Genomic DNA, 26276 nt, shown 5'->3' with positions numbered 1-26276 from the left:
GCCTGGGTCCTCTCCAGCACATCCTGTGGTGGGAGCAGTCATCAGCAGTTGGAGTGATTGCATTTTTGTAACCCATCCCCGTCAGCCCATTTATCCAGGGTTTTATTTCCCACTGGAACAAGGTAAAAATTAGGTTTTAAGCTACTTCTGAAAGGTTTTTTTCCCACTTAAGGACATGTCATGGTATTCAGGAGGAAGGATTATCGTCTGCTCAGAGTGCTTGTGCTGGTCCTCCTTCCCTTCCTCCTCTGTTGAGCTGTGACTTACCCCTAATGAACTGAGTACTCTTTTTCCTCTGTTACTAGAGTTTTTGTTTATTCTGCTGTCTGAAAACCGTTTGACAGCAGTACGTTCTTTTCCTCTGTAGGTGATAGTGGACACCCCGACCAGCCCAGTGACCAGTGGCCTCCCACTCTTCTTTGTCATCACTGTCACAGCTATCAAACAGGTAAAAATGTCAATTTGGGGAGGTGAAGATGCTCTTTGGGACATGTAATGAAGAAAATGATGAGCATGTATTTGAATATACTTGTAAAGTCACCAAAATGGGCTGGTAGGTTTGGTGAACCCTCCTTAGAAGGTATATTTCAAGAGAGGCTGCATATTGAGTATAGTTATTAGTCTCTCTTGTTTTGGCAACATAAAGCATCTCTGTGTGTACTATTGTAGGCAAGCCATGAGGGTCAGTAAAGGTTACTGCTGTAGTTCTGGCTTTACTTAAATTTTTCTTCTCTTTTTAGAAATGTTCTCTGAGTCTTTGCGGAGATGTGCTCCAAATATAGCCCATGCTCTGCTCCAGTGTTGGTAAATGGAAGGATGAGTTCTGTTCAACCACTCAGCTGGTCCTGAAAATATGTACTCCTCATCTTCTTGCAGTGTTAAAAGCCCTTTTCCCTCCCATTGGATGCACACGTGCCATTTAGAATTTCCTCTACAGAAGGACTGAATAATAAGTTTCTTCCACAGGGGCCAGAAAGGGAGAGTTGGAGTAAAATCCATCTGCTTCACATTTGAATGTTTTATCCTTTCAGTTAAGACTGGAAAGGAAGAGTCTCATTCTGTGTTACCATAGGGAAGAGTCGCAGGGTGCTAAGCGTATTATTCATATTATCAGCCTGTTCTTGCCAACGCTGAGGATAATAGAAACATGTTACAGCAGTTTAGTTGCTCATTGCATACACTGCATGTAGATATTTTTGTGTGTTATTTTAATCTGTTCTGAATCCATCAAATATGCATATGAAGCTTTTAAAACAAATTGATTCAGTCTGGGCTACTCTGATGTTTTGTCAGGCATGAAGGACGTCTGAGGACTGCTTCATTTATTCATTTTTTTTAATCTCTCTCTATGTCCTCACTCATCCTCTTTCATTAGTTTACTTGCTTCGTTTTGAGTTTGTGTTGGCTGTATTTGTGTGCCTAGGGATACGAGGACTGGCTGAGGCACAGGGCTGACAACGAAGTGAACAAAAGCAATGTCTTCATTGTCGAGAATGCAAAGCAAGTGCAGAAAGAGAGTGAAAAAATCAAGGTAACTGTTAATGGAGAACTTGTATGTGGGTGTTACTGAGGCTGGTGGGAACACGAGGGTGGCAGTGAGAAGGGATGTGATATCCTGTGGCTGGAGCAGCCCCAGCATGCTTGCTTTCAGGTGAGATGCTCTGAGAGCTGTTCCCAGTTAAAGGAGTGAAGCTGCTTTTGTTTGATTGCTTTTGAAAAGCTGTCTCACAAAAGCTGTACTGGGGCTGACAAGTGACAGATCTGTCAGCATTTTGCACTTCTCCAGGACAGACAGTCCTCTTCTATTTCTAACTCTCCCAAGGACACCAGGAAAGTACACTCAGCTTTGATGTTAATTTATCACACTGCACTTCAGACAAGTACAGTCTCTTGCTCCATTGAGATTTAGCAGAAGAATAAATACTGACTGTGCCATGTGGGCGCTCTGGTTTGATGCTGGACTGGATTGACCCGTCAGGTTGTGAAGCGGTCCTCAGGGGACCTGTGCACCTCTTCAACACTCATTTCCCTTTTAGGAAAGGTGATTTCTTTTAGGCTTTGAGAGAAGCTAAATCCATAACCATGTAATAAGAACCAAGAGGGCTTTTCATGTAAGTGTTTCCTTTCTTCCAGGTTGGAGACATAGTAGAAGTGAAAGCAGATGAGACCTTCCCCTGTGACTTGATATTTCTGGCCTCGAGCAGCACTGATGGGACCTGTTATGTCACTACAGCAAGTCTCGATGGCGAGTCCAATTTCAAGGTGACAGGGATGGATGTGGCAGCATTTGGGAGCTCGTGCTTGGGGCCACTCGAGTGCTTGGAGATGCCTCTGGTGCTTGCATGGAGGGGGTTTGTGCTTAACAGGAGGATGCTCCCACAGAGCCCGTCCCTGTGGCTGTATTTATCAGCTCTTCCCTCCATCCCCTCCCAGTGTTTCTGCACCAAAGGCCCATGGGGACTGTTTGTTTTCCATTTTGTCTCCAGCAGCCATTTCTGCTGGTGCTGCCCCAAATCCTGTCGATATTTGTCAATAGAGTTTCGCTGCCTTATTGCCCCCTGGGGGAAGTGTGTCAGTGCTTCCTGGCTCAAGCCGCACATTGCAAGGTCTGCTGTGTCGGTGAAGCTGCGTTTGCAGCTGCTTCAGCTCCCTTTCCAGTACCTGCCAATGCCTCTGTTACTTAGCTGAGCTTTCCCAGGGAGATCAGGGACTTTTTGAGGCTGTATATCTAGATTCATCTGGGGAATTTTTCACTAGCATGAGGAAAACATCGCTTCTGGGTTTTTTTTTCTCTCCCTGAATCAAGCAGTGAAATTTAATGCTAGTCGTGCTCAGGATGAATATCCTCTTCAGTTTATTTTCTTCATTCATCCCCCACTCCTCTAAACTAGGAAAGAAGCAGCAACAGCAACAAAAAAATGTAGATTCATCAGAAGACAAGAACATTTGGTTGCACTGATGTTTTATAAATATTTATACAGATACTAGCAACTGCAATAGTAAGACTGGAAGATACTTTAAAATGCCATGGTTCATTCAACTCTGAAGTCAGTGGAAATACCACTGTTGATCTCATATATACTGTGTGGGGTCTGTGGCTCCTCTCTGTATGGGCGACTGTTAATCAGCACTAGAAATCTTGTGTAGGAGCTGATGCAGTGCTGGTGCACCATGCTGGTTCCAGCAGAGGAGTGTAGCTTTGAAGTGCTTTGAGGCTAAAACTAGATAACAATGTTAAATAGGCAATTACTTATTTGTGTCAGTTATGCATAAGTTCACATAACTTTTGCAGAGTCTTGACTCTTGAGTTTGCAAATGTAACTTTGAACTTTTATGTCAAGCACTGTGACTTTTTTCCTTGGTTTGTGGGTTCCTGTAGATGACTGGGACATGTCTCCCATTTGTTGTTGAGTTTAAGATGAATTTGAAGGGAAAAAGGGAATAGGAAAGCAAGTAGTGTTTGGGGAAATAGTCCTAACACTAGGAACTAGGGTTTGCTGCAGAAGAAGGGTGAGGGAAGCACACTCAGGTACCACAGAAACCTCATCTGCACTGATGTCTACTGCCTGCCTGGTGGAGATTTTTCTTTATTTGGAGCATATCAGGGAAAGATGTCTGGTCAAATGAAACTGGAGCAGAGCTATAGAAGGGATTTTGTCAGGGCTTTGCCTTTATCTAAAAGAACTTTCTGAATACACTAAGTGACCCAAGGGTGTACAGATCATGGAATTGATTAGGAGGCAACTCTGAAGTACCACTCAGTAATTGCCCAGTGTCCATGGTGAGAGGAGCAGCAGATGCAGAACCCTACATGGGGTCAGGTTTGGTACTGGGCAAAGCAGAAGTGTTTTTGAGTTGCATTTCCAAAAAGCTGTGATCTGCACCAGAGAAGCGTGTGTGTGTGTATGTGCATCTGCTGTTACCACGAGCCGCCAGGCAGGTTACCAAAATGGCCTGAAGGTGCATATAGATAATGCTGTGCCTACAGCATATGTGATATACTGCTTGCTCCTGGGATGCGCAAGGGGAGGAATTCAGACATAGGGAGGGGAGGAAGCTTTGTAATGAATTTGTTTATGAAGATGGATTAAGGCAGCCTGCCGTGACTTGGAGCTCTGAGTAGCTCCTATAAATAGAGCCTAGAAGGCAGCAAGCAGATCCTTCGTGGGCTTTCCAGTTAATTGTGAGAGATGAACCTTTGCAGCAGCAGCAGCTGCTAAAAATAGCTTGAAGTCTACTCTGCCTGATCCCCAGGCACTGGAGCTGGCTTCTAATTACCTTTGGGAGAGGGCAGGCGAGTGGTCCCTGGGAGCTCCTTCTCCCCAGGAGCTCCTTTAGCCTCTCCACCACCCCAGCTGGGGCAGCAGCAGGTCCCTGAGGAAAAACCCAAGATGCTGTGCTTTGGTGCGTGCCTTACCAGGCAGCTGTCCAGCTGCTCCTTCCCACTATGGTTTCTCTGAAGCTTATTGACTTCAGTCTTTCTCTGAGAGATGTTTCAGCTGCTTTGTAGGAGCAGGGCAAGGGCCTGGATGAGCTGGTGCTGACAAGCCTTTGCATGGTGGCATTCTAGGTAGTGGGGTATAAAACTTGGGGCTAGTGGTAACACTGCCTGTGCTCCTCTGCCCAGACTCACTACGCAGTGCGGGACACCACTGTGCTCTGTACAGACGAAGCCATCGACACCCTCACTGCCACTATCGAGTGTGAACAGCCGCAACCCGACCTCTACAAGTGAGTGTGCTGCTCCTGCCCATCCTGCTGGGCACCTTCTGGTAGGAGAAGGGGAAATGGCTGTAAACTGAAAGAAGGGAGATTTAATTTAGCTCTAAGGATTAAGTTCTTCCCTGTGTGGGTGGTGAGGCACTGACACAGGTTGCCTAGAGAGGTTGTGGCTGTCTTATCCTTGGAAGTGTTGAAGGCAAGGCTTGATGGGGCTTTGAGCAGCCTGGTATGTATAGTGGAAGGTGTCTCTGCCCATGGCAAGGGGGATGGAACTAGATGATCTTTGAAGTCCCTTCCACCCCAAACCATTTAATGATCCTGCTCCTGCAACCCACCCTACAGCTGCCTGGTGTTATCTCCCTGCAGACACCATTAGTAAGTGGATCAGTCACAGGTCAGCAAAGCACAGTTTCTTTTCATCAGAGACTAAAAGGTTTTTTGAGGCAGCAATCAGTTGCTGGACTTCTTCCATACACAGATGGTAAAGTAGACTCCACACTTCTTCAAGGCCCAGTTTCTTTGCAGCAAAACCTCCCTGGTGTGACACTTTTCATGATGTAATGAGCTATTTTTTGTCAGCTCAACTGTAGTAATAGTCCATGTGCCTAATCTGGCAACTCTGCCTCCCAAGTAAAAGGCATTGGGCTGAGCGACTTTCAGGAATAAGTGGTCTTTGTGGTTAAATTCCGTCACATGGGGATGTGCTGGTGTATGTAGACATGGACAAGTACTACTGCTCCACATGCCAGCTGTGGAGGGTATGTAGCTTCTTGCTGTCCCAAGTACAGCCACATCTCTGAAGTGTTGAACACCCAAATGCATATGTTTGCTTCTATCTCCTGTCAGAGACTGTTTTAGTATGTCTGTAGTAGCTCTTTATAACATTAATGTGTTTGTAATGCAAGTTTCATGTATTTTTATTACAGATTTGTTGGAAGAATTATCATCTACAGAAGCAGCCAAGAGCCTGTAGCCAGGTTGGTCTTGTTGCCATCTCACTGGTCCTCTTTTGAGAGGTTGGGCAAGTACATCAGGTTTCAAGGATCTGAATTTGTGCTGCCATCGTTAGGGATTGGTTGTTTTCCTTTAACTGTTCCAAATATTCCATTCTGAAGGGAGGCCTGTAGTTAACCTCTCCACTTATCTGTTTGAGCCTCTCTTGGAGAAGCCATTCAGTAGCGTCCTCCTGATGGGAAACAAATTTAAGGGACAGCAGAAACTTCATCATCAGACAGAATGTTTCAGGAAAAAAAATAAGCAAATACTATTTATAAGTCGTCAAAACCAGATAGCTGTCACCAGAGTGGTTCTGGCTGTGTTTCATGCTGTGGAGGATCCACACAGATGATGAAAGTAATAGAGGGTCACAGGGTGGGAGTTTCAAAGAAATAAAAACGCAAATGGGAGCAAAATAAGCCATTGACTTTGGTGCCATTGATTGGCTGTGCTGGAACAAACAGGTTTTCAATGCTTTTAAAATCTACTTTTTTATAAGTACTGGAACATATTAGATCTCAACATTTAGCACTTATTCTTCAAAAGCCTTACAGGTAATCTCTCGTTAAATTTGGAACTTTTAGCACCAAGAGTAGCTGAAATGCAAAGAAAAGTATGTAAAGACAAAAACAAACTCAAGCAATGCCAAATTGAACATACAGATCAAGTAGTCAGATCTAAAGAACACCTGTTTAGCTTTATAATCTATCTCTGGGTCTAAATTGTAAAGCAATTTGAATGTTCTTTGAGTGATGTTAGTGTCATAACTTCTTTTACGTTTAGGTCTTTGGGTCCTGAAAATCTGTTGCTGAAAGGTGCTACCCTCAAAAATACCAAGAAGATTTACGGTGAACAGTTTATGATTATCATCTTTATTTAAATAGTTCTGATAAATAATGACAAATGTAGATGTTCATCACTAAATCTAGAGAGAGGAAATAAAGCTCTCTAGCCTGTCTGGGCTCTACAGTTACATTTGATATGCAAGCTGATTGCAAGGTTGACAGGGTGCAACGAAGAGATGCTGGTTATGTCTGCAGTGCTGCCAAGCTATGCAGGTTGTCTTAATATACCTCAGCAAGCTTTTCTTTTTCCTGGAGATATGACATGTGGGGAGTTGTTCCCAAATCCTTCGCTGGAAAGCTGTGCTAGCATGACAGTCCCAGGCACTAGTGATTCAGGGTGGCGGCTGTTATGAAGACTGATGTTTTTTCTGACTGTATATCATCCATGGGCTCCTGCCCTGTGCTCTGGGTTATATGCAGTTACATTACTTAACAGCCTTGGAGGTTTCTGGAGATGAACAGTCCTTGGGTAGTGCCTCTTTCTTCAACTGAGGTTCGAGTTTCATGTGAACACAAATGCCCCTTATGGCTAAGTGCAAGCTGGGTCCCTCTGGGGCTGTGAGCCACTTATGAGCCCTGCTTTAATACCCTGTAGGAGTTGCAGTCTATACTGGAATGGAAACGAAAATGGCTTTGAACTACCAAGGGAAATCTCAGAAACGGTCTGCTGTAGAAAAGTGAGTATCTATAGTCAGCAAAAAATTGATAAAGACTGATTTTGTTTTATTTTGTTTGGTTTTTTGTTCCATGGATGACTTATACAGAAGTAATCCCCTAATCTGCTGCCTTTTGTTTCAGATGCTCTCTGATTGCATAGAAAAATCTGTGTATTTGGTTAAACATATCTTCCAAGAAGCTGCATCATTCAGTAGCTTTTTAATTTAAGAAAAAAAATTAAGAAATGTAAAAATATATGAATTAACTCTGAATGTCAGCACTGTCAAAAGCACTTGTTCTCTAATTCCCTTCTTAAAAGTAAGGAAGTCTTGTTCCTGCTTGCTTACATGATTTTCTATATAAAACTAGCTGCAGGAATTTTAAAAAGAAACCTATTTTTCAGATCTATCAACGCTTTCTTGATAGTGTATTTGTGCATCCTGTTGAGCAAGGCCACTGTGTGCACAACTCTGAAATACGTCTGGCAGAGTAATCCATTTAATGATGAGCCTTGGTACAATGAAAAGACTAAAAAAGAGAGAGAGACATTCAAGGTAAGTGGATTTGTATTTCAGCACCTCCTCTGGCTTTATTTGTTCTGGTGGTTTTATTTAATCTGGTAGTGTCTGCTGCCAGCCCTGTGAATCTCTTTCTCTTGCTGGAAGTGCTGTCGTGTCCTCTGGGCTCTCCTGCTGTTTGCATTTCTTTCCTGCCTCTCTCATGCCTGTGCACGGCGATGCTTGCGTGGGGCAAGGCAAAGCAGAAATAAGTGCTGTATGTTACAAAAAAAGCAGCAGCTGATTTAACCTTCTCTGAACTTGAGCTACCTTTCAGCTTTGAGTAGCTAAACTTAAATTGAGGCCACATTAAGTGGCTTCCCAAACTTGCCGGGGCACAGGCAGTGGAGCCTGAAAGAGGGCGCATGAGTGTGCAGAAGTCAATGTTTTGGTGGCTGACTGAGTAGGACTCACAGGGATGTCATTGCATAGGTTCTACTCTCTCCGTAGCTTGACTGGTCTTAAACCACTTGCTCCTTATTTCTAGTAACTTGAGATCAGAATGAGCTTGTAGCAATATATTCTTAAGAGGAAGGTACTTGAATCAAGCATCGTCACTATGAGGCAGTGAAATGCACTCTTGTATTATGCCTTTGTAGATCTGCAGAAGACAATGATGTGTTCTACACTGAAGGAAAGTGGAATTTGGCCTTGTATCTTAGCTGTATTCATTTTCAGGTTATTTTTTTTAATTTAACCTTAGAAGAAAAACTGTCTAAAAACCCCAGAGGTGTGGCTGTAAACTGCCCCCGAGTTACATCTGACTGGCACAGACTGCAGCTTCTTCTCCTCTTCCCATTGCAGGTACTGCGGATGTTCACGGATTTCTTGTCGTTTATGGTCCTCTTCAATTTTATTATCCCAGTCTCCATGTACGTTACAGTAGAGATGCAGAAGTTCTTAGGCTCCTTCTTTATCTCCTGGGATAAGGAGATGTATGATGAAGAAATAAAAGAAGGAGCATTGGTAAACACCTCGGACCTGAACGAAGAGCTCGGGCAGGTCAGGACATACTCTGTTTACATCTGCTTGGCTGAAAATGATAGGAACCCTTGTGGAGTCCCTCATGGTCCCCTCAGGGCAGAGCTTCAGCCAGTTTGGTGGCGCTTTCCTTTTAATATGATTCTACTCACCCTGCAAAACAGATAAGGTTATAAATAGTGCATGAAAGAGCAGGAATTGGGTCATGCCAATTGTTTCCATATTGGGGAATATCAGGCTGTGCACTCTGCATGTCAGAGTGGTTTGCTTTCACTGCTTCAATTAAAAATAAAGAATCCCCTGTCTCTTCAAGGATTAACAGAAATGCCTGCCCGGTCATCTCTCTGGGCACGGAATGCACATGCAGCCATCCTGCTGCTGCCTTTGCTCAGCCTGTCCTTTCTTACTTGCACCATGAGAAACTGAGTGGAGCAATGAGTAGTGCCTTGTGCTTTGTATTTTGCCTTTTTAAAAAATATATATATATACATATATATATATATGTATGTGTGTGGAATAGCAACTGTCTAATTTAAATATAGCACCAAGATGAAAATCCCATGAAGGAGGCAACAGGCCTCCTGCAGCAGCTGCATGAGCACTGAGAGTTATAGCAAAGGACCCAGTAAAGATAATGAAGAGAAAACAAAGGATTTTAAAACAGATTTTAAATCTTCAGGAGCTGCCTCTTGCTACCTGTGCAACAGGCTGAAAAACAAAGAAGCTGCAAAGCAAAGTAGTAGAACTACATGGTAGTGTAACTCCCGTGGGGCACCTGTGTGTCTTTGAGGGGCCAGGTTAGGCTAACAGCACAGTACTCTCCAGCATTAGCATAGGTACACTGAAATGTTCCACCCTCTTGGGTTTTGTGGGGCTCTTTCCCTGGGGCTGGGGATGCAGCGAGGTGACCTGGCTGCTTGCTTCTAGGTGGAGTACGTCTTCACGGACAAAACAGGAACCCTAACGGAGAACAGCATGGAGTTCATCGAGTGCTGCATCGATGGGCACAAGTACAAAGGCTGCATCTCAGAGGTGGATGGCTTCCCTCAGACAGATGGACCCCTAAAGTATTATGGCAAAGCAGAAAAGGTAAGAAATCTGCATGTTGATGACTAGGGTTTTGTGATCAGCTCCTGACTGTGTAAATACAGCAGAGGCTTAGAGGGGATGTTGGGTTTTTTGTTGTAAAATGTGTAGACAAACATATGTTGGGCCACAACAACCCCATGCAATGCTACAGGCTTGGAGATGTGTGACTGGAGAGGTGCCTGGGGCAAAAAGGACCTGTGGGTTGTTAATAGACAGTGACTGAACATGAACTAGCAGTGTGCCCAGATGGCCAAGATAGCCAACGACATCCTGGCCTGTATCAGCACCAGCAGGACCAGAGCAGTGATTGTTCCCTTTGTACTGGGCACTGGTGAGGCTGCACCTTGAGTGCTGTGTTCTGTGTTGGGCTCCTTGCTCCCAGAGGGACACTGAAGGGTTGCAGCGTGGCCAGAGCTGGGCAACAAAGCTGGGGAAGGGGCTGGAGCACAAGTCTGATGAGGAGCAGCTGAGGGAACTGGAGGTGTTTAGTCTGGAGAAGAGGAAGCTAAGGGGAGACATGGTTGCTCTCTACAATTACCTGACAGGAGGTTGTAGTGAGGATGGGGGTCAGTCTCTTCTCCCTTGTAACAAATGATAGGACAAGAGGAAGTGGCCTCATATTGCCCCAGGGGATGTTTAGATTAGAAATGAGGAAGGTGCTTAAGGGAGGTGCTTCTCTTTTCCCTGAGAAGGGTGTCAGCCCCTGTCCCAGGCTGCCCAGGGAGGTGCGGGAGTCCCCATCCCTGTACATATTGCAAAGCCATGGAGCTGAGGTGTGGAGGAACATGGGTTAGTAATGGGCTTGGCAGTGTGAGGAGAGGAGTTGGACTTGATGATCTTAAAAGTCTTCTCCAACCAAGATGATTCTATGAAAAATGACAGCCAAGTGCTGTGAGGTAGGCTGGGGATGCACAGTGTGAAGCTGGTAACGAGCCCTTCCTGCCTCCTGCCTAGAGCCGCGAGGAGCTGTTCCTGCGAGCCCTCTGCCTCTGCCACACCGTGCAGATCAAGGAAGCAGACCAGGTGGATGGGCTGATAGGACATCCAGGACGCAAATACACCTATATCTCCTCTTCCCCTGATGAAATTGCTTTGGTGAAAGGCGCAGAAAAGTAAGAATATGAAGGTGTTGTGTTTTTAATTCCCTCTTTCTGGTGGGAGGAAGGTGAGGGTTATCTGAAGGCAACAGGCCGCTTTGCCCAGTCAAGGCTGCACATTGTGATACCAAAGCTGGACTTGACCCACAGCAATGTAAGCATGTGGGTGTAAATGAGCTCTGCGTGCTCTGCAAAGGATCTTCACTGAGCTTCTTGGGAGGCTGTGGTTTGCCTTCACTGCTGAGAGCAGCCCCAAGGTACTGCAGTGCACAGCTGGGGCAGAAGTTCCTTTGCTGGAGCCCACATGGCCATGTGTTTTAATCCCCAAGAGATGGAGACCAGTTGTTGTGTGCATGTGGCAGCCAAATAGCTTCCTTGGTGTGCAGTGGCAAAATAATAGGATGTGTTACTTTTATCAAACCCACGTTTGAATGTTGCTGAGGATGCTGAAGGCCAAGTTGAATGGTTGTTTGAACAACCATTACAGGGGTGTTAGGACCAGATGTCCCCTCCAACTCAACCATTCTATGATTCTATGCTACTGCCAGCCTTTAGGTTTTAGACAGAGGCTGTTGCAACTGTATGTACTTGCTCATGGCTTATAAATCTGCCAGAGATTGTGTCCAGAGGCTCTTGCCATCTGTGGACTGTGGTGCCCAGCTCTCCAGGTCATGGAAGTGGTGCCAGAATATCATAGCAGGCTCTGCATAATGCAAGCAAGCATCCAGTTGAGCTTTTTATCTCGGGCTCACTAACTTCTTTGTTCTCCTCTGCGCTACAGAAGGTGAATTGAGAACATTGTTAGCGTATAATATGTGCCAATGGGTGTTTTCAATGGTGTTCTGTCCTTTTGTTTATTGACAGGTATGGTTTCACTTTTCTAGGACTTGAAAATGATTTCATGAAAATACGAAACCAAAAGAATGAAACTGAAATGTAAGTGCTGCAGGGGCTGCTGAGGAACAGGGCTGCTAGTGCTGGCTGGATCCTGCCTGGCTTGCTTGCCTTCGGTCAATGTGGCCAACTTGGCCAAAGGCAAAGTCAAAGCTGTTCTATGAGGGCTGTCAGAACAAGAACTCCTGTCCTCTTTACAACATACAACATAGCAAGGTGCAGGCTGAAAAAATCTACTGGCAGTTTTAGTGATGTCTATGTTCAGGTCCCTTAAGCACCTGTAGTCCTTTGCATGTATCCTTCATCTGTGCCTGGCTGTGCAGCTGCCTCCCAGGATTCATAGGGAGGTTTCCAACCTTAACACTGATGGCTGGACCTCACAGTGGGATGCTGTAAGCTTAAACTCTCTGATATGGTTTCCTTCCTTGTAATCTTTTTCCCCTCCTGAGCTGAAAATAATGAAATTTTCCCCTGTGCTCGCAGCCTGGAGGACACTGAGAATTGCTGACCTGGTCCCAGCGCTCCTGGAGAACTTGCCTGCATGAGCAAGTTTCACTTCTTACTCCCCTTATGGTGAAACCTCTTATTTACATGCTGGTGCCAATGTGGCTGCCTGCTGGGGCTTGATGTGCTAGTGAGCACCTGCACCCTCAGCACCACGCTCAAAGCAACACTGGAGGGGTTTTTTAATTCCATTTTCTAGTGTAGTAGCTGTAAAAAGTACATTGCCCAGTGGGTTCTGCCATTTGTAGGGTGTATTGATTTCTGCAGCTCATTGTTAGTGATTTTCTGTCGTAACTATTTTTCTTTTACTGAGTCTAAGCTCTTTATTTTTTTTCCTTGAGGTATCAACTTCTCCATGTGTTGAACTTTGATCCCGTCCGTCGCCGCATGAGCGTCATAGTCAGAACCACCACGGGTACAGTTAAAATGCATTTTTGAGCTCCCATACATGTGTGCACAAGAATGAAATGCATCCTCTTTATTCCTGTAACCCAGAGAGGTTAAGCTGCTAGGTTTTCTAAGCTGATCCAATGAAATTCTATACTGAGTCTGGTTGGGATGGAGTTAATATTCTTCATAGTGACCAGCAACAGATAAAGGGAGGGGACAGGAATGAGATAGTGACCCGTGGAGAGCTTCCTACTCATCTTGTTCCAGCCTTGGATATATAAGTACTAGGGGGCAGATGAGAGGCCTTCCCCTGAGCAGGATGGGATGTGTTCAAAGGGACAGCAGAAAGAAATTCAGAGGTTACCATCCTTCTCAAATGTTCATGCTGTGATGAGCTGCTGGTTTTAACCTGCTTTGAAAACGTTGCCAAAGCTTCTGTATAGGAAAAAATAAACTATTTTGTCCAGACTGTTTGGAGAAAGCTTGCTCAGAGGCAGGTAGGCACATCTGATGTCCCAGCCTGAGGTCAAACAAGTTTTTTGCACAGGTTAGAGTAAGACCACTGGGCTTCTAGCAGTTCCTTCTTTAATCCTGCCAGATTTCCTTCCTCTGCATCATCATTTACTAGCTATTGAGGCTGGGAAGTCTTTCTACAGCTTGTGAATGCTATAAACTGTTTATAATTTACTTTTAGGAAAGTTACTTCTCTTCTGTAAAGGAGCGGACTCCTCTATTTTTCCAAGGGTGCAGCAAGAAGAAATTCAGCAAACAAAAGTGCATGTGGACCGCAATGCTATGGTGAGCATGCAGGTGGAATTTGGCTGGCTGCTGGGGTCAGGAAAGCCTTATTCCAAAAATAGGGATATGACCTTGCTTTGGAGGGAAGTGTTGAAAATCTGAGTGTCACTTCACATTGTTTTGAAGTCAGGCTTCTTCCCTTTTCTGGATTTTTGGCTTCCACCTTTATTTGGCTTTTGATATATTTATATGGTCTCCATCACAGTTGTGTCCAAGCATCTCCCAAACCAGTTAAAAATAGAAATAACAATAGCAGGTTGTTTTCTGTAGTGGAAGAAATGTCTGGTTCTGGTTGTGGGGATCCCTCCACACTTCTTGCTGGGGTACATGCTCTCTTGGTTTCTCTGCCATATTGCATGCACAAAATAAGCACAGCCACGGTTGGTCAGATAGGGGGAAGTCCCTGTTTAAACATGGAGAAATTGGTCTTTTGACTCAAGCCAACAATTTGTCGTTGACATCAGGGTCAGTCCTGATAGAAACCACTGAGAGTGGAGAAAAGCACTAACCCTGGAGTGAGAAGCTGTAGAAAATCTGGGTTTAGAGCACTTGTCCACTTGATTTTCTTTCCTTCCCCTTCCTAGGATGGCTACCGAACACTCTGCGTGGCATTCAAAGAACTAACTCAAAAGGAGTATGACAAGATTGACAGACAACTGAGTGAAGCTAAGATGGCTCTGCAGGACAGGGAGGAAAAGATGGCAAAGGTTTTTGAAGACACAGAAGCAGACATGCACCTGATTGGGTCAACTGCTGTGGAAGACAGGTAAAGAGGTGACCACCTCTACCACCAACATTGTGTTTTCTTTCTGATGTTGCATTGTAGTGGAACCTGACTCAGCGTAGTAGAACGAAACAGCCAGGCAGATGCTGGAAGTTTCCAGAGCAATTAATTACTCAGTGGCACAACCTGTTACACAGTGCCTTAGTTGCTAAAATTGGTCAGTGTAGTAGGAATTACGATTTATTAATGAAACTGCAGAAGTACTCACTCTTCTCGAGAGTGGATTAAGCACACGCTGTAAATTTGCACGTCAAAACAAATTCAGTTTCTCCTGCAGTGGTAGTAACTGCATGTGTAAATTAGTCTCTTACTTCTCACTTTTAGGTCACACAGTATAAAGTGGTGATTTACTTTTTTTCTGGCTGCAAATTCAAAGTCAGCAATCCCAAATTTCTAATCCTTATTCCTCTGACAGTAGTCTCTCCAGCACATGGAAAACCATTTCATTTCTCTTTAGCTGGTATTTCCTACCTGCAAAAGAAGATTAAGTGTGGGCCAAACTGAGGAGTGACATTTCCTTCTGCTTGCAGGCTGCAGGAGCAGTCGGCAGAGACAATTGAAGCTCTGCACGCAGCTGGCATGAAGGTTTGGGTACTGACAGGGGACAAGATGGAAACTGCCAAATCCACCTGCTATGCCTGCAGGCTCTTCCAGACCAGCACCGAGCTGCTGGAGCTGACAGCCAAAACGGTGGGTGAGAGCGAAAGGAAGGAGGATCGGCTCCATGAGCTGTTGATGGAGTACCACAAAAAACTGATTCAGGATGCTCCCAAAAACTGGGGAGGCCTGAAGAGGTGAGTGAGCAAGAGGCCCCAGTCCATGCATGTTTGGATACAGATGCAATGTTTATGAAGAAACAGAACCACATTGTGACCCTAGGAACTAGCTGCCTACAGACACTGTGACTGTCTCTTTCACTTTGCTTGTTGTCTCTCACATCAGTTGAGTTTGAACTTTCACAGTTCCCTTAGTGAAGGCGTCTGTTAAATCCCATTTTTTAACGATTGCTAAGTCCCCTGAGAAGGATGGGAAGAAGATTAATATAAAAGTGATTTTGTTTTCACTAAGATGATGCAAGTCAATAGATTGACTTCTTAAAGTCTAACTTGATTTCAAATATTTCCCTTCTTGTATCCCAGAAGCTGGACATTGAGTCAAGAATATGGCCTGATCATAGACGGCTCAACGTTGTCACTGATCCTCAACTCTTCTCAGGACTCCAGTTCTAGTAATTACAAAAGCATATTTCTACAAATCTGCTTGAAGTGTACTGCAGTCCTCTGCTGCCGGATGGCTCCTTTGCAGAAAGCACAGGTATTTACTTTTAACTGTCTGCAGCACAGCACTAGGTGGTGTGATACACTTTTAATCCAACAGCTGGGACTTGACCTGGTCGTCTTTGTCAGCAGGACTTCTCCAGGCTATGTGTAAGCCTCTTCTGAGGTTCAGAGTGAGATGGAAACACACCAGTCTTTCAAATCTGAATGTAGAACCTTTGTTTAATATACTGACAGGAAGCCATAAACCAAAGCCAATTAGGAATAAACAAAACCCCCCTTGTTTGTTCCTTTTTGTCAAGTGGAGTCTGTGGCTTCCTCACGCCAGCTGATGGTGTCCAACCCAGACACCCTTCTTCCACGGGAGGGTTTCCTACCCCTTGAAACGCCTGAGAGGTCCTGTCTTTGGGAGGGCAGGGTCTGGCAGAAGGGAAGGGTGGGATGCTGCTGCCTGGCATTTGTTTTTAAATGCTGTCCTTCAACCCTGTGCAGCTGGATCTTGGCTTTCACTCTAGCTAGTGACTGCGAAGGAAGTAACAAGGGGTTTTATCAGTCTGAACTCTCCAGATGTTGCTTTACTGCTGTAGAAACCTGGTTGCTTGTCCTGGGGGCCTCTTACAAGTGAAGCAGTAGAGAGTTCCTGGAGGCTTTTTAACTGAGTTTTTAGTTTCTGCTACTATTCTTTTTTTACATCCTTTAGATTGTGCGAATGGTGAAGAACACGAAAGGAAGCCCGATAACCCTCTCCATAGGGGATGGTGCAAATGATGTTAGTATGATTTTGGAAGCACACGTTGGAATAGGTAAGAACCCTGGTAACACCTATCTTCCACTTGAGACCTGTCTGCTGTTTCTGGGGTTCACTATTGAGGTTCAATTGGTATTTCTGATTGCACTTGCTTAAACTGATCCCACTGAAAAATGCAGAAAGAGTGCAGTTGCTTTCTTTGGAGACAGGGTTTGATTCCAGCTAAATCCTTGGGATCTACATATACTGCTAACCTTTGATAGTACTGCTCTCTTTATCAGTGATAAACTGCAGCCTGTGTTCAAAAACTTGGTGGCCAAATGCAAGATGGTAACACTTGCTTGTGGTCCTGGAAAAAAGAGGCACAAGTAGCAATGTACTGGGCGATTACTGGCAGTTGTTGCAAAGGCAGTGCAATGGCACTACCAGAATTTGTTAGGGCTGTCTGGTCACAGCTGCTAGTAACTCAACACTGGAGACCTACATGTGTTTCCTGGGGGGTGATGCTCATTGATATTGTGTCTGTGTTGTGCGTGGAATCTCCCTCTCTCTGCGGATTGATGTCAGAGATAAGGGAAATACTGGAGATTTTTATAATGCCGCTAAAGGAGGGTTGATGGAAGAAAAAGGGCAGCCTTTCTGTTTAGGGCTGTTGGAAAATGCCACAGTGCCCTCTAATGAATGGGATCCTAGCACAGTTCATTTGGATGTGGCTTCTGAGTGAACAAAAGTGTCTTTCTTGAGCTCAGCTCTGTGAGGATGTCTCAGGAGCCTGAGCGTCTGTACTGAAATAACCAGACTCTGAGATGTGGGCAAGCCCGTGGGGAAACCAATTCCTTATCTTTTATCAGGCTTGCTTAGATACTCTTCACCACACTCTCTTACATAGGAGCTCAGGCAGCAACCTAAATATAGCTTAAAAACTCCAGAGGCAGGTCTGAGTGTAGTGGAGCCAAAACCACGAGTCTTGCAGCCTGTTAGTGTTTTGCACTTGGGAGGGAAATAAGGCCTTTGTCACCCCTTGAGAGTGATGTGAACAAAGGTAATGGGTAGCATCCATCCAGATTCCAGTCCCTCAGAGATTAACCCCTTACCACATTTCTATCTCCAGGTATAAAAGGCAAAGAAGGACGTCAGGCATCCAGAAACAGTGACTATGCTGTGCCAAAGTTTAAACATTTAAGAAAATTGCTACTAGCACATGGGCATTTATATTATGTGAGAATAGCACACCTTGTACAGTATTTCTTCTACAAGGTAAGGATACATGTGCAGTTTATTTGTTTATGCTATGGATTTCTTTGACATTAGAAAAAAAAATCTAGTAAACAGGAGAACAAACCAAATGTGTAGGATGTCCTGTATCTCTGTTGTGCTTCCCTAGAACAGACTGTGTCTCTGCCACATGCCTGTCAATTGAAAACAGTGCTTACAGGAAAATGTAGGCATGACTTTCTTCCAGTACCTTCCACAGACACTGACTGCTCATTGGGTTAGTTACGTGCTTGGCAGAAAACTGCCCTAACTTGTCTATGTTGTAGTATCAGGTACTAATGCCTGGTAACAGGAAAAAAAATATTTGGATTTAGACTGAGACTTGAAGTGCTTTCCTGCTAACTGTTTGTCTTTTATTTTCCCAGAACCTTTGCTTCATTTTACCACAGTTTTTATACCAATTCTTCTGTGGATTCTCACAGCAGGTAACTTCCAGTAACTTGCTTTTTATCCTGGCTTTATAGACAAGAGGCCAATGAGGCTTCCTAGCAGAGCCTTGGCTTTTGGCATCCCGTCACTACCTCACCTTCCTTTAGAGGACAGTGGGAACCAACCTTGTTGCTCAGCACCATATCTGGAGCATATTTTTGAGTCTCATAGCTGAAAAGAAATAAATCTGCCTTCTTTCCTTTCCCATCCACCACTCACAAACACAGAAGGATACTTTCTTAAAGTAACGAGAGGGGAGTTTAGCTGGTTTTCAGCACTTTATTTTGTTACTTCTTAAGAGAAAAGGTTTTCAAAGACTTCTTGATCTTTTCTCCTCTGCTTCATTTTCCTGCATTAAAGATGTATCTCAAAAGGAGGGACAGTTCATTCTTTAATGACAGCTTTTAAAAAAAGACACACACTGAGTGTCATTAAAGCCTTGCCTGTTCCAAGGGAGTGTCAGAAGGACAGATGTGTGTAGTGGGTGGGCTCATGTGCTTGGAGACAAGAGCTTTGACTTTTGTCTCACCTTACGGGTTTTTGTGTCTCTTTGGGCTCAAAAGTAACAGTGAGGAAGAGGAAATTATAGGATACAATTCTCTGCTTGTCTTGGCAAAACCACTTGCTATTTTTTTTTAAAAAAGAGGAAAGGAGACATAGTTCCTCCAAACCAGTCTGGTCTTTAGAGTCACAGGAGACAGCAAGTATATTAATAGAAACAGCAGCACAAGAGCAGCTACAGAAAAGCTGTGATAAGGGCTCTTTAATCATGTTTTCCTGGAGATGAGAGCAACCAGTTACAAAGCTTCCTGACAGTGGGAGAGGGGTCCTGGCCAGGCAGCCCATGTGTTCCATGGCCCCCACATTGCATGTGTGACCCCCATCAAACACACCTGTCCTGTGTGGCTATGACAGAGGGATCGATCATATGTAGGGTGTGTACAGAGGCAAGGGCTGGAAACTTTAGATTTCTTTGTGGGGAGACTTACAAAGTGGATTTTCTGTCTCATTTTACCTTTTCTTCCTCTTTTAAGCCACTGTATGATGCTGCTTATCTTACCATGTACAACATCTGCTTCACATCACTACCTATCCTGGCTTATAGCCTCCTGGAGCAGCATATCAACATTGACACGCTCACCTCAGATCCTCAGCTCTATATGTAAGTAACACCTGACTGAGTAAACCTCCACACAACTTGGTTAACCAGGGTTTAAGTTCTGTTGGTGCAGGGCTGTAAGCAGGTGTCCTTGTCATGTGTTGCTGCTGGGGTCACCATGAACTGCAGGAAAAGCTGTTCCTGTCCCTGCTGACTCTGCTGCTGCTACGTTAGAGCAGAGCAATGTCCTATTTACTGCCTATTTCTACTTCTTTGTGCTCTCTACACAGTGTCTGGTCTAGCAAATTGCGCTGCTGTGTCTCTATAAAAATACAAACTGTAGGTGGAATTCTTCATCCATAAGTACAAACCAAGCTATGAGTGTGACCAGACTATTCATTCACGTTAGCTTTGAGCCAGGCAGCGTGAGCAAAGCATGTGACAGAGCGTGTAATGGATGGAGGGGAGATCTAGTTTTCAGAAGGAAAAAATGATCCATTTATCGGTAGAAAGACAAATGTTTCTGAAGCCCAGCTCAGGCAGGTAGTTTCTCTAAATGGATATCCTCCCCCAGGCTTCCCCTCCACAGGCCAAGTCACCCTATCAGAGCCTGTTACTGGGGAACTCTGCTCTTTGATCCATGTTCCCAGAGTTTTCTGCCATGTTGCCCAGGAAAAGGGACAGTTTAAGAGGAGACTGTCTCTGCTTTGCTGGTTGCTTTCTCTCCTTCCTTGGTTGCAACAGGGAGAGGCTCCAACCTCCCACGGAAACAGACATGTTTTCCAATCTTTCTCCCACCCCTGCCCACATGTGTGCTTGGGTGCAGCCCTTCATCAAGGACTGAGGAAGATACTTTTTTGGGGAAGCCTCTGTTCACGCATCACTGTTGCCAGTTTTGCCTGGCAGTAAGCTCAGGGCCAAACTCACCTCTGTGGTGAAAGACTAGCTCAGGGCTTCTTTGGTCAGTGCCTGGTGCAAGCCCTCTCACTGCTGTATGATGCTCCTCAGCTGTGAAGGAGCTCTGTGTGACAAAGCCACACTTGAGCCAAGGGTGATGCATTTGCAGGGACAGCAAAGAGGATCAGCAGGTACCTAAAGATGCTGCGTGAAAGTTGAAGTTGCTTTCTGTATAGAAAAATCAGCAAATGCATCAAGGGCTGTAAGGCTAAAAAGGGGGCATGGGTGTTTTTGAGCTAAGTACTCAGATCCATGATTGATAGATGTCTGTGTAATGCCACTTGGTGTATTTTTAAAGAAGTGGGTAATTGAATATTGTGGCACAGAGTGATAACAGGCCCTGTTCATGCTCCTGCTGGGCTGTCTGGCCTCTGGGGACTGTCCGGTGAGGGAAAACAGACTCACTGTGCAGACAGATAGCTTCAGTTTGAATATTCATGACTGTGGGTGAGCTGCTGAATGCAGAAGGAGCCCTGCTGTAGGAAGTGCTGAGTTGCTGCAGTGCAGATCTCTAGTCTGAGGCACTGTAAAAAGCCTGTTTACGACGGGCGCTGCAGGACGTAAATGGGAATGCAAAACTGAGCTCCCAGTGAGGAGGCTGGTTGGCTTCTCTCTCCTTGCAATAAAACCCACTTAGTCTGGTTTATCTGTGCTCTTTACTCAGACCCAAATTGCAGTGTGTTTGAATGTCGTCACTGTGTCATCATGCACAGGATTCAGGAGGGTTTTGAGGAGCTCAGCACCGCACTGGTTTGCAAGGTGCATCTTGCTGAAAACTCATGTCTTTAGTAGTTAGGATGAAAAAAAGATAAAAGAATGGGGATTTTTGGTTTTGCCATGAACAGGCTTTAATCCTCCTTCAGTCTTCAAATAAAAAAGTCATCTGAAAAGATAACAATGCAGGGAACATTTTTTAACCTGCTGCTTCCCTAATGGCCACTCTCCACTCCCGAGGCTTTGCCTGTGGTCCATGCAGAGCTTTGCCCATAGCACATTGTTTGCTGCTGCTGCTTTCCTGCCAGATCTCATCCTATATTCAGCTGAGAGCCTCCTGCTACAACCCCCGTGTCAGAAACACCCACTGCACAATTCAGGAGGTTATTTTCAGCCTGTACAGAAAAGCACAGCTTCCAGGAATGGGACCTGCAGAGCTTTTCTCAGAGTTTGTGCCTTTGATGGGAAGAGGGAAACACACCATGGATTTGCTGCATCTCCTGTGGCTCTTCTTTGGCGTTGCCGTGGTTGTAAAAATCAGCAGTTAATGTCAGATCCTGCAGGTGGTGCAGGGGCTGCAGGAGAGGCTTAAGACAGTGTTACAGGTGCTCCCTTTAGGCTGGCTTGGATTTTAATCCAAGTTACTTCAAGGAGAAGGACAAAAAGAATTACTGTGCTGAACTTCTTATCATTCTCATGGCCAACAGCAGCGTATGGCAAATGTTGTTTATATCCTGTATGCTGGAGGATATTTGTGTGGTTTACCTCCTTGTCTCCTACAGCAAGGGCTTTCTCCAAAGCCTGTTGATCACTTGGCTGCAAGGGTCTTTGTAGTGCATCCTAAACCTGACAGTGATGTTCTTGTTACTTCTGTCTCTTGGCAGGAAGGTTTCAGATAATGCAATGTTGCAGTGGAGGCCATTCCTGTACTGGACGTTTCTGGGCACCTTTGAAGGACTTGTGTTTTTCTTTGGGGTTTATTTTCTTTTTCAAAATTCATCATTGGAAGATAATGGAAAGGTAATGGCACCAAACCAAAGAAAGAGGGGGACAAGTGTTTCTTTTGTTCACTGCCTCTGTTACACGCTTGGCAAGGAATACCTACACGCTTAACCTGTGTGTCTTGAGTCTTGTCTGACAGTGTAGCCTTGCTTGTGGTGTGATTCTGCAGCAAATGCTTGAAATAAAAGAGTTTCCAAATCACCATGGAAACACAGCAGAGCTGGTTATACTCACTAGGTAAAATAACTAATCTTTCACACAGCTTTATTCCAACCCAGCGAGCTTTTACAGCACTCTCCTGGGTGGTCCCAGCTGTTGGCCCAGGGCAGGAGCAATGTCAGTCCTTCCTACCAGTATACAATTTGAAATTTGGCAAGTGTTTAGCAGCTGAATTAGCCCACCTTGATAAACTGCTGCTTGTTAGTGCAGACGTGGTGCCTGGCTGCTTGTGTGCTGTGCCTGCTCCAGCGTGTGATTTCAGCCGCTCACCTTGCTCTGCAGCAGGGAAGAGCCGGTGCCATTGCTGCTGTTTGTAGTCAGCATAAGTTAGCACTGCTGTCAGAATGAGCAGGTGGTTCTCTCTGCTGTCTGCTGGCTTGTGCCTCTTGTGTCATAGAATCACAGAATCATTTTGGTTGGAAAAAATCTTTAAGCTCATTGAGTCCAACCCCTCCCCTCACCCTGCCAAGCCCACCACTAACCCATGGCCCTCAGCACCTCAGCTCCACAGCTTTGCAATAGCTCCAGGGATGGGGACTCCCCCATCTCCCTGGGAAGCCTGGGATAGGGGCTGACAACCCTCTCAGGGAAAAAGTTCTTCCTTATCTCCAATCTAAACCTCCACTGGGGCAACTTGAGGCGATTTTCTCTTGTCCTATCACTTGTTACTTGGGAGAAGAGATTGACTCCACCTCACCACAACCTCTTGTCAGAGGTGATCATTCCCTTCATAGTGTGATCATGTCTCCTCAGCCTCCTCATCTCCAGACTAAACACCCCAGTTCCCTCAGCTGCTCCTCATCAGACTTGTGCTCTATACCCTTCCCCAGCTCTGTTACCTGTCTTTGCACATGCTGCAGCCCCTCAAATCTTTCTTAAGCCCAAAACAGAACACAGTATTTGAGGTGCAGCCTCACCAGTGCTGAGTGCAATGGGGCAATCACAGCCCTGTTCGTACTGGTCACACTATTTCTGGTATAACCCAGGTTGCCATTGGCATTCTTAACCACCTGGGCACACTGTACTTGCTTTGACAGTAAGTGAGGTGTGGGAGCTGCTCTGGGTTAACTTGCACAGAAAGGAGGGGAAAAAAAGATGATTTCTTTTTTTTCCTTTTAAAATTATTTTTCCTTTTTGCTGGTTAACTGAGTACAGAGCAAAGCATTAGTGCAGTGCAGCTTCCAGGTGCAGTGGCCTGGGCTGTCCCAGGACCCTTACCCCAGGGTGGGTATACAGTGTGTTGTCAGGTCTTCACTGATGGAAGAATTCTTTACACCATCACTTGTGACCCTTGAAAATCCTTTAGTGTTTTTTAGAAGCTAAAGCTTGGAGAAAAGCTGATGAAATTTATGTATGTATATGCATACATTACATCAATAGCAACAGTTCTGGCCTGAGCTGTAAGCAGTCAAGCCCCCTGTACTGTAGATTCAGTGCTTTTCTGTATTTATGGCCATTCTGGTTACATTTGAATAAAACATGAAGCACTGATACGTTGTGCAAATGCTTCTAGAGGTCAAATCCATGTAGCACTAAAAATTAGATCTGTGGTGGTGTCCTGTTTTGTAGACACACATGACTGTAAGAACTGCTACCAGCAATTGTTCATAATATCCACGTGTGTTTGATTGATTCCTTTCTCACGCCTGTTGACTTTAATTTTTTGGCATTTTTTGAAAACTTTTACATTTCACTTTCTGTTTTAATGTATGCATTCAGATCTTGACAGCCTTTGGTAAGCATCCCTCCCATTCATTGCCATCATTTAGACTTAGATGCAGTATCTGCTTTTCTTTGTCGTGCATAGTCTCTAGTATCTGCAAACCAAACCAGATGGAAAGAGACCCATTGGTGCATTCTGCAGGTGGGACTACAAGAAGACCATGAGCAGAGCTGTTGCTAGAAAGCAGAAACTGAGTAAATTACCAAGAAATCAGGAAACACAGGTGGTCCAATGACTGGTATCCTCAATTGACATTACTGTTAGTAGGAGGTTGTCACTGTCCCCATCCCAGCTCTCGGTCACCCATCTGTGTAGCACTGCATGGCACAGGGTAGCGTAGTGGGCAGTGAGTCATGCGGGTGCCTGGCACCTCTCCCAGCAGCAGGCCCTGTAGCAGTCTCTCCATCCTGTCCTTCCCCTCTAGTCCCTGCTTGCACCCTTGTCTCCATCCTTGTTTGTGTGCCTCTCCAGGGAGATGGACCGAGGCACCTGTGGCAATGTCACGTGTTTTTCAGGTTTTTGGGAACTGGACCTTCGGGACGATTGTTTTCACCGTGCTGGTGTTCACCGTCACTCTGAAGGTTGGGATCTCCCTCTCGTTGTCAGTCACTTATTTTGACAGTCACTTTCCAATGCATGTGTATGTTCTGTGCTGTAAGATCATGCAGTCTGTGCATGAAGCTGAAGTTTCTCTGATTATGTCCCCTCTACACTTAAATCCTCTTTTCCTCCATCCAGGCAGAACTTGCTGAGCAGCTTCTTGACTGCTGTCCTTTGTGTAGTCTACAGTCTATATACACAGGGTGTGCTGGTCTATAAGTGTTTTGGTTAAATGATTTTTCTGCTTTTAAGAACTCTACAGTTGACTTTTTCACCACACTTTCATCCTTTGGCATTCGGTTCCAGCCAGAACAAGGGAGCAGGAGAGAACTTGGGTTTGTCTACCTCGTTTCAGACACCTCTAAGCACTAGAGGGATCACAAAAGCACATCTGTCAAATAATAAGGGCAAATCTGCTTTGTTTCATGGAGCTTTCCAGAACAAACAGTTTGCATAAGACCTTACAAAAGGTCTTTTATATTTGTTTCAGGACAGCAGATGGTGGCAGGAGGCAATTACAATCCCTGTAACCTTTAGACATTTTCCTGTAGCATCAATGGTTGCATCAAATTTATTCTATTAAAAAGTGTCAGTTACAATTAGCAACTCAAGTGTTTGCCTGTTGACACTGTGCCAATCTGTAGATACTGAAAGTATTTTCACTGGTGTACATATGCAGAGAGGTAACTGTTTGGAGAACCTTCATCCTCAGTGTGAAACCAGTCTGAAATTTCACATAAGTGCCATCACATACACTGTCCATCTAATGCCTGTTCTCTCTCTTTCAATTCCCACAGCTAGCGTTGGATACCCGCTTCTGGACATGGATGAACCACTTTGTGATTTGGGGCTCCCTTGCCTTCTATGTGTTTTTTTCGTTCTTTTGGGGAGGAGTCATTTGGCAAGTAGCTTTTCCCCATTCTGTGGGGATTTCATAGGGGAATAATTCTCAGCCCTGTCTTTGCTGGGGGTGTGGCTGCAGCCTCCCCTCCTTTGAGCTGTTGTGAGATTTATAAATGACAAGGTGTGTGCAGCCACACTCCTTTCTCTACTGGGGAGGGAAAGGATGATATCTCCAATAGCTATTGAGAGTCATTGCTGGAAGAAGGCTGTTGCAAGCTTAGATGTCTTTGAGGAGGAGGTCTGTCAGCTGCCAAAGGGAGAGCCTGAAAGGTAACACCTGATTGCCATCCAGGTGCTCATCTGTGGCAAGAGTTGATTTGCTTTTGTCATCTCTGGTGCTGAGGCCTTTTTCTTCATTGGGAGGTTCTGGGGTAAATACTTCAGGATCTGTTTGTACATATAGATCAGAAAAAAAAGTAAAAGAAATGATGGTGGAAAGAAGTGCAGTGATACAGAAGGAGAGTGCAGGTAAGGCAGATGCAGAGCAAGAGGACCTGGCAGGTTAGGAGGGAGAAGTAAGCAGGAGAAAATGCAGATCCTACTGCTGAAATCCTGGACCTGAGTAGAAGAAATTCTTATTGATTTGCATGCAAACAGGAATTAAGGTTTGATGTCTTGCAGAAGCAGGCAAGCAGTAGTGAATTACAAGTACTATTTGGTTTGTATTTCCCATGTTGGAGTAGATGTTCATGTATCATGCATAGTATCTCCCATTTTACAGCTCTGCTTTGCTCTGGGCTAGTGCCATGGGGTGTTGGCTAGATCCTTGAGCCAGCAACCTGCTGATAAAGATGTGGAACTGACTTAAATATTTGAATTGGAGGTCTCAGGCTTTGTTTAACTATTCCTAACCAATGGATTCAGATCTGTGGCCTAGCCAGAACTCTATGCTGAATTGTATGAGTCTTCTACTCAGGTGCTTAACTGATATAGCTCCTTATTTTTGAGTTAATGCTAAGCAACAACTGCTTTGGGATCTCTATCACCAGTTATTTGAGGCATTATTCACAAGCATC

At 44.9% G+C, this 26276-nt stretch overlaps 1 protein-coding gene across 5 annotated transcripts in view; it reads left to right on the top strand.

Annotated features, from left to right (window-relative positions):
- The window catches only part of ATP11C (ATPase phospholipid transporting 11C), a 57809-nt gene that overhangs the window by 23383 nt on the left and 8150 nt on the right, over nt 1–26276 (top strand). For 4 of the 5 annotated variants that reach the window (XM_062006319.1, XM_062006316.1, XM_062006317.1 and 1 more), the window contains exons 4-27: nt 368–448; nt 1424–1531; nt 2134–2262; nt 4628–4731; nt 5649–5699; nt 6502–6566; nt 7159–7240; nt 7624–7774; nt 8582–8779; nt 9686–9847; nt 10802–10959; nt 11809–11880; nt 12684–12757; nt 13427–13530; nt 14115–14296; nt 14845–15108; nt 15454–15628; nt 16292–16394; nt 17451–17596; nt 17980–18039; nt 19078–19205; nt 21698–21833; nt 24273–24338; nt 25155–25258. In XM_062006319.1, the coding sequence (XP_061862303.1) occupies nt 368–448; nt 1424–1531; nt 2134–2262; nt 4628–4731; nt 5649–5699; nt 6502–6566; nt 7159–7240; nt 7624–7774; nt 8582–8779; nt 9686–9847; nt 10802–10959; nt 11809–11880; nt 12684–12757; nt 13427–13530; nt 14115–14296; nt 14845–15108; nt 15454–15628; nt 16292–16394; nt 17451–17596; nt 17980–18039; nt 19078–19205; nt 21698–21833; nt 24273–24338; nt 25155–25258 (2903 nt within the window). The remainder of the gene's footprint in view (nt 1–367; nt 449–1423; nt 1532–2133; nt 2263–4627; nt 4732–5648; nt 5700–6501; nt 6567–7158; nt 7241–7623; nt 7775–8581; nt 8780–9685; nt 9848–10801; nt 10960–11808; nt 11881–12683; nt 12758–13426; nt 13531–14114; nt 14297–14844; nt 15109–15453; nt 15629–16291; nt 16395–17450; nt 17597–17979; nt 18040–19077; nt 19206–21697; nt 21834–24272; nt 24339–25154; nt 25259–26276) is intronic. The other variant, XM_062006320.1, reaches the window with a different exon arrangement.

The sequence above is a fragment of the Colius striatus genome, chromosome 13 (genome assembly GCF_028858725.1).
Source record: "Colius striatus isolate bColStr4 chromosome 13, bColStr4.1.hap1, whole genome shotgun sequence".
Taxonomy (NCBI): domain Eukaryota; kingdom Metazoa; phylum Chordata; class Aves; order Coliiformes; family Coliidae; genus Colius; species Colius striatus.
Note: the sequence above shows the minus strand (reverse complement) of the source record. Positions and strands in the feature narration are given on the sequence as shown.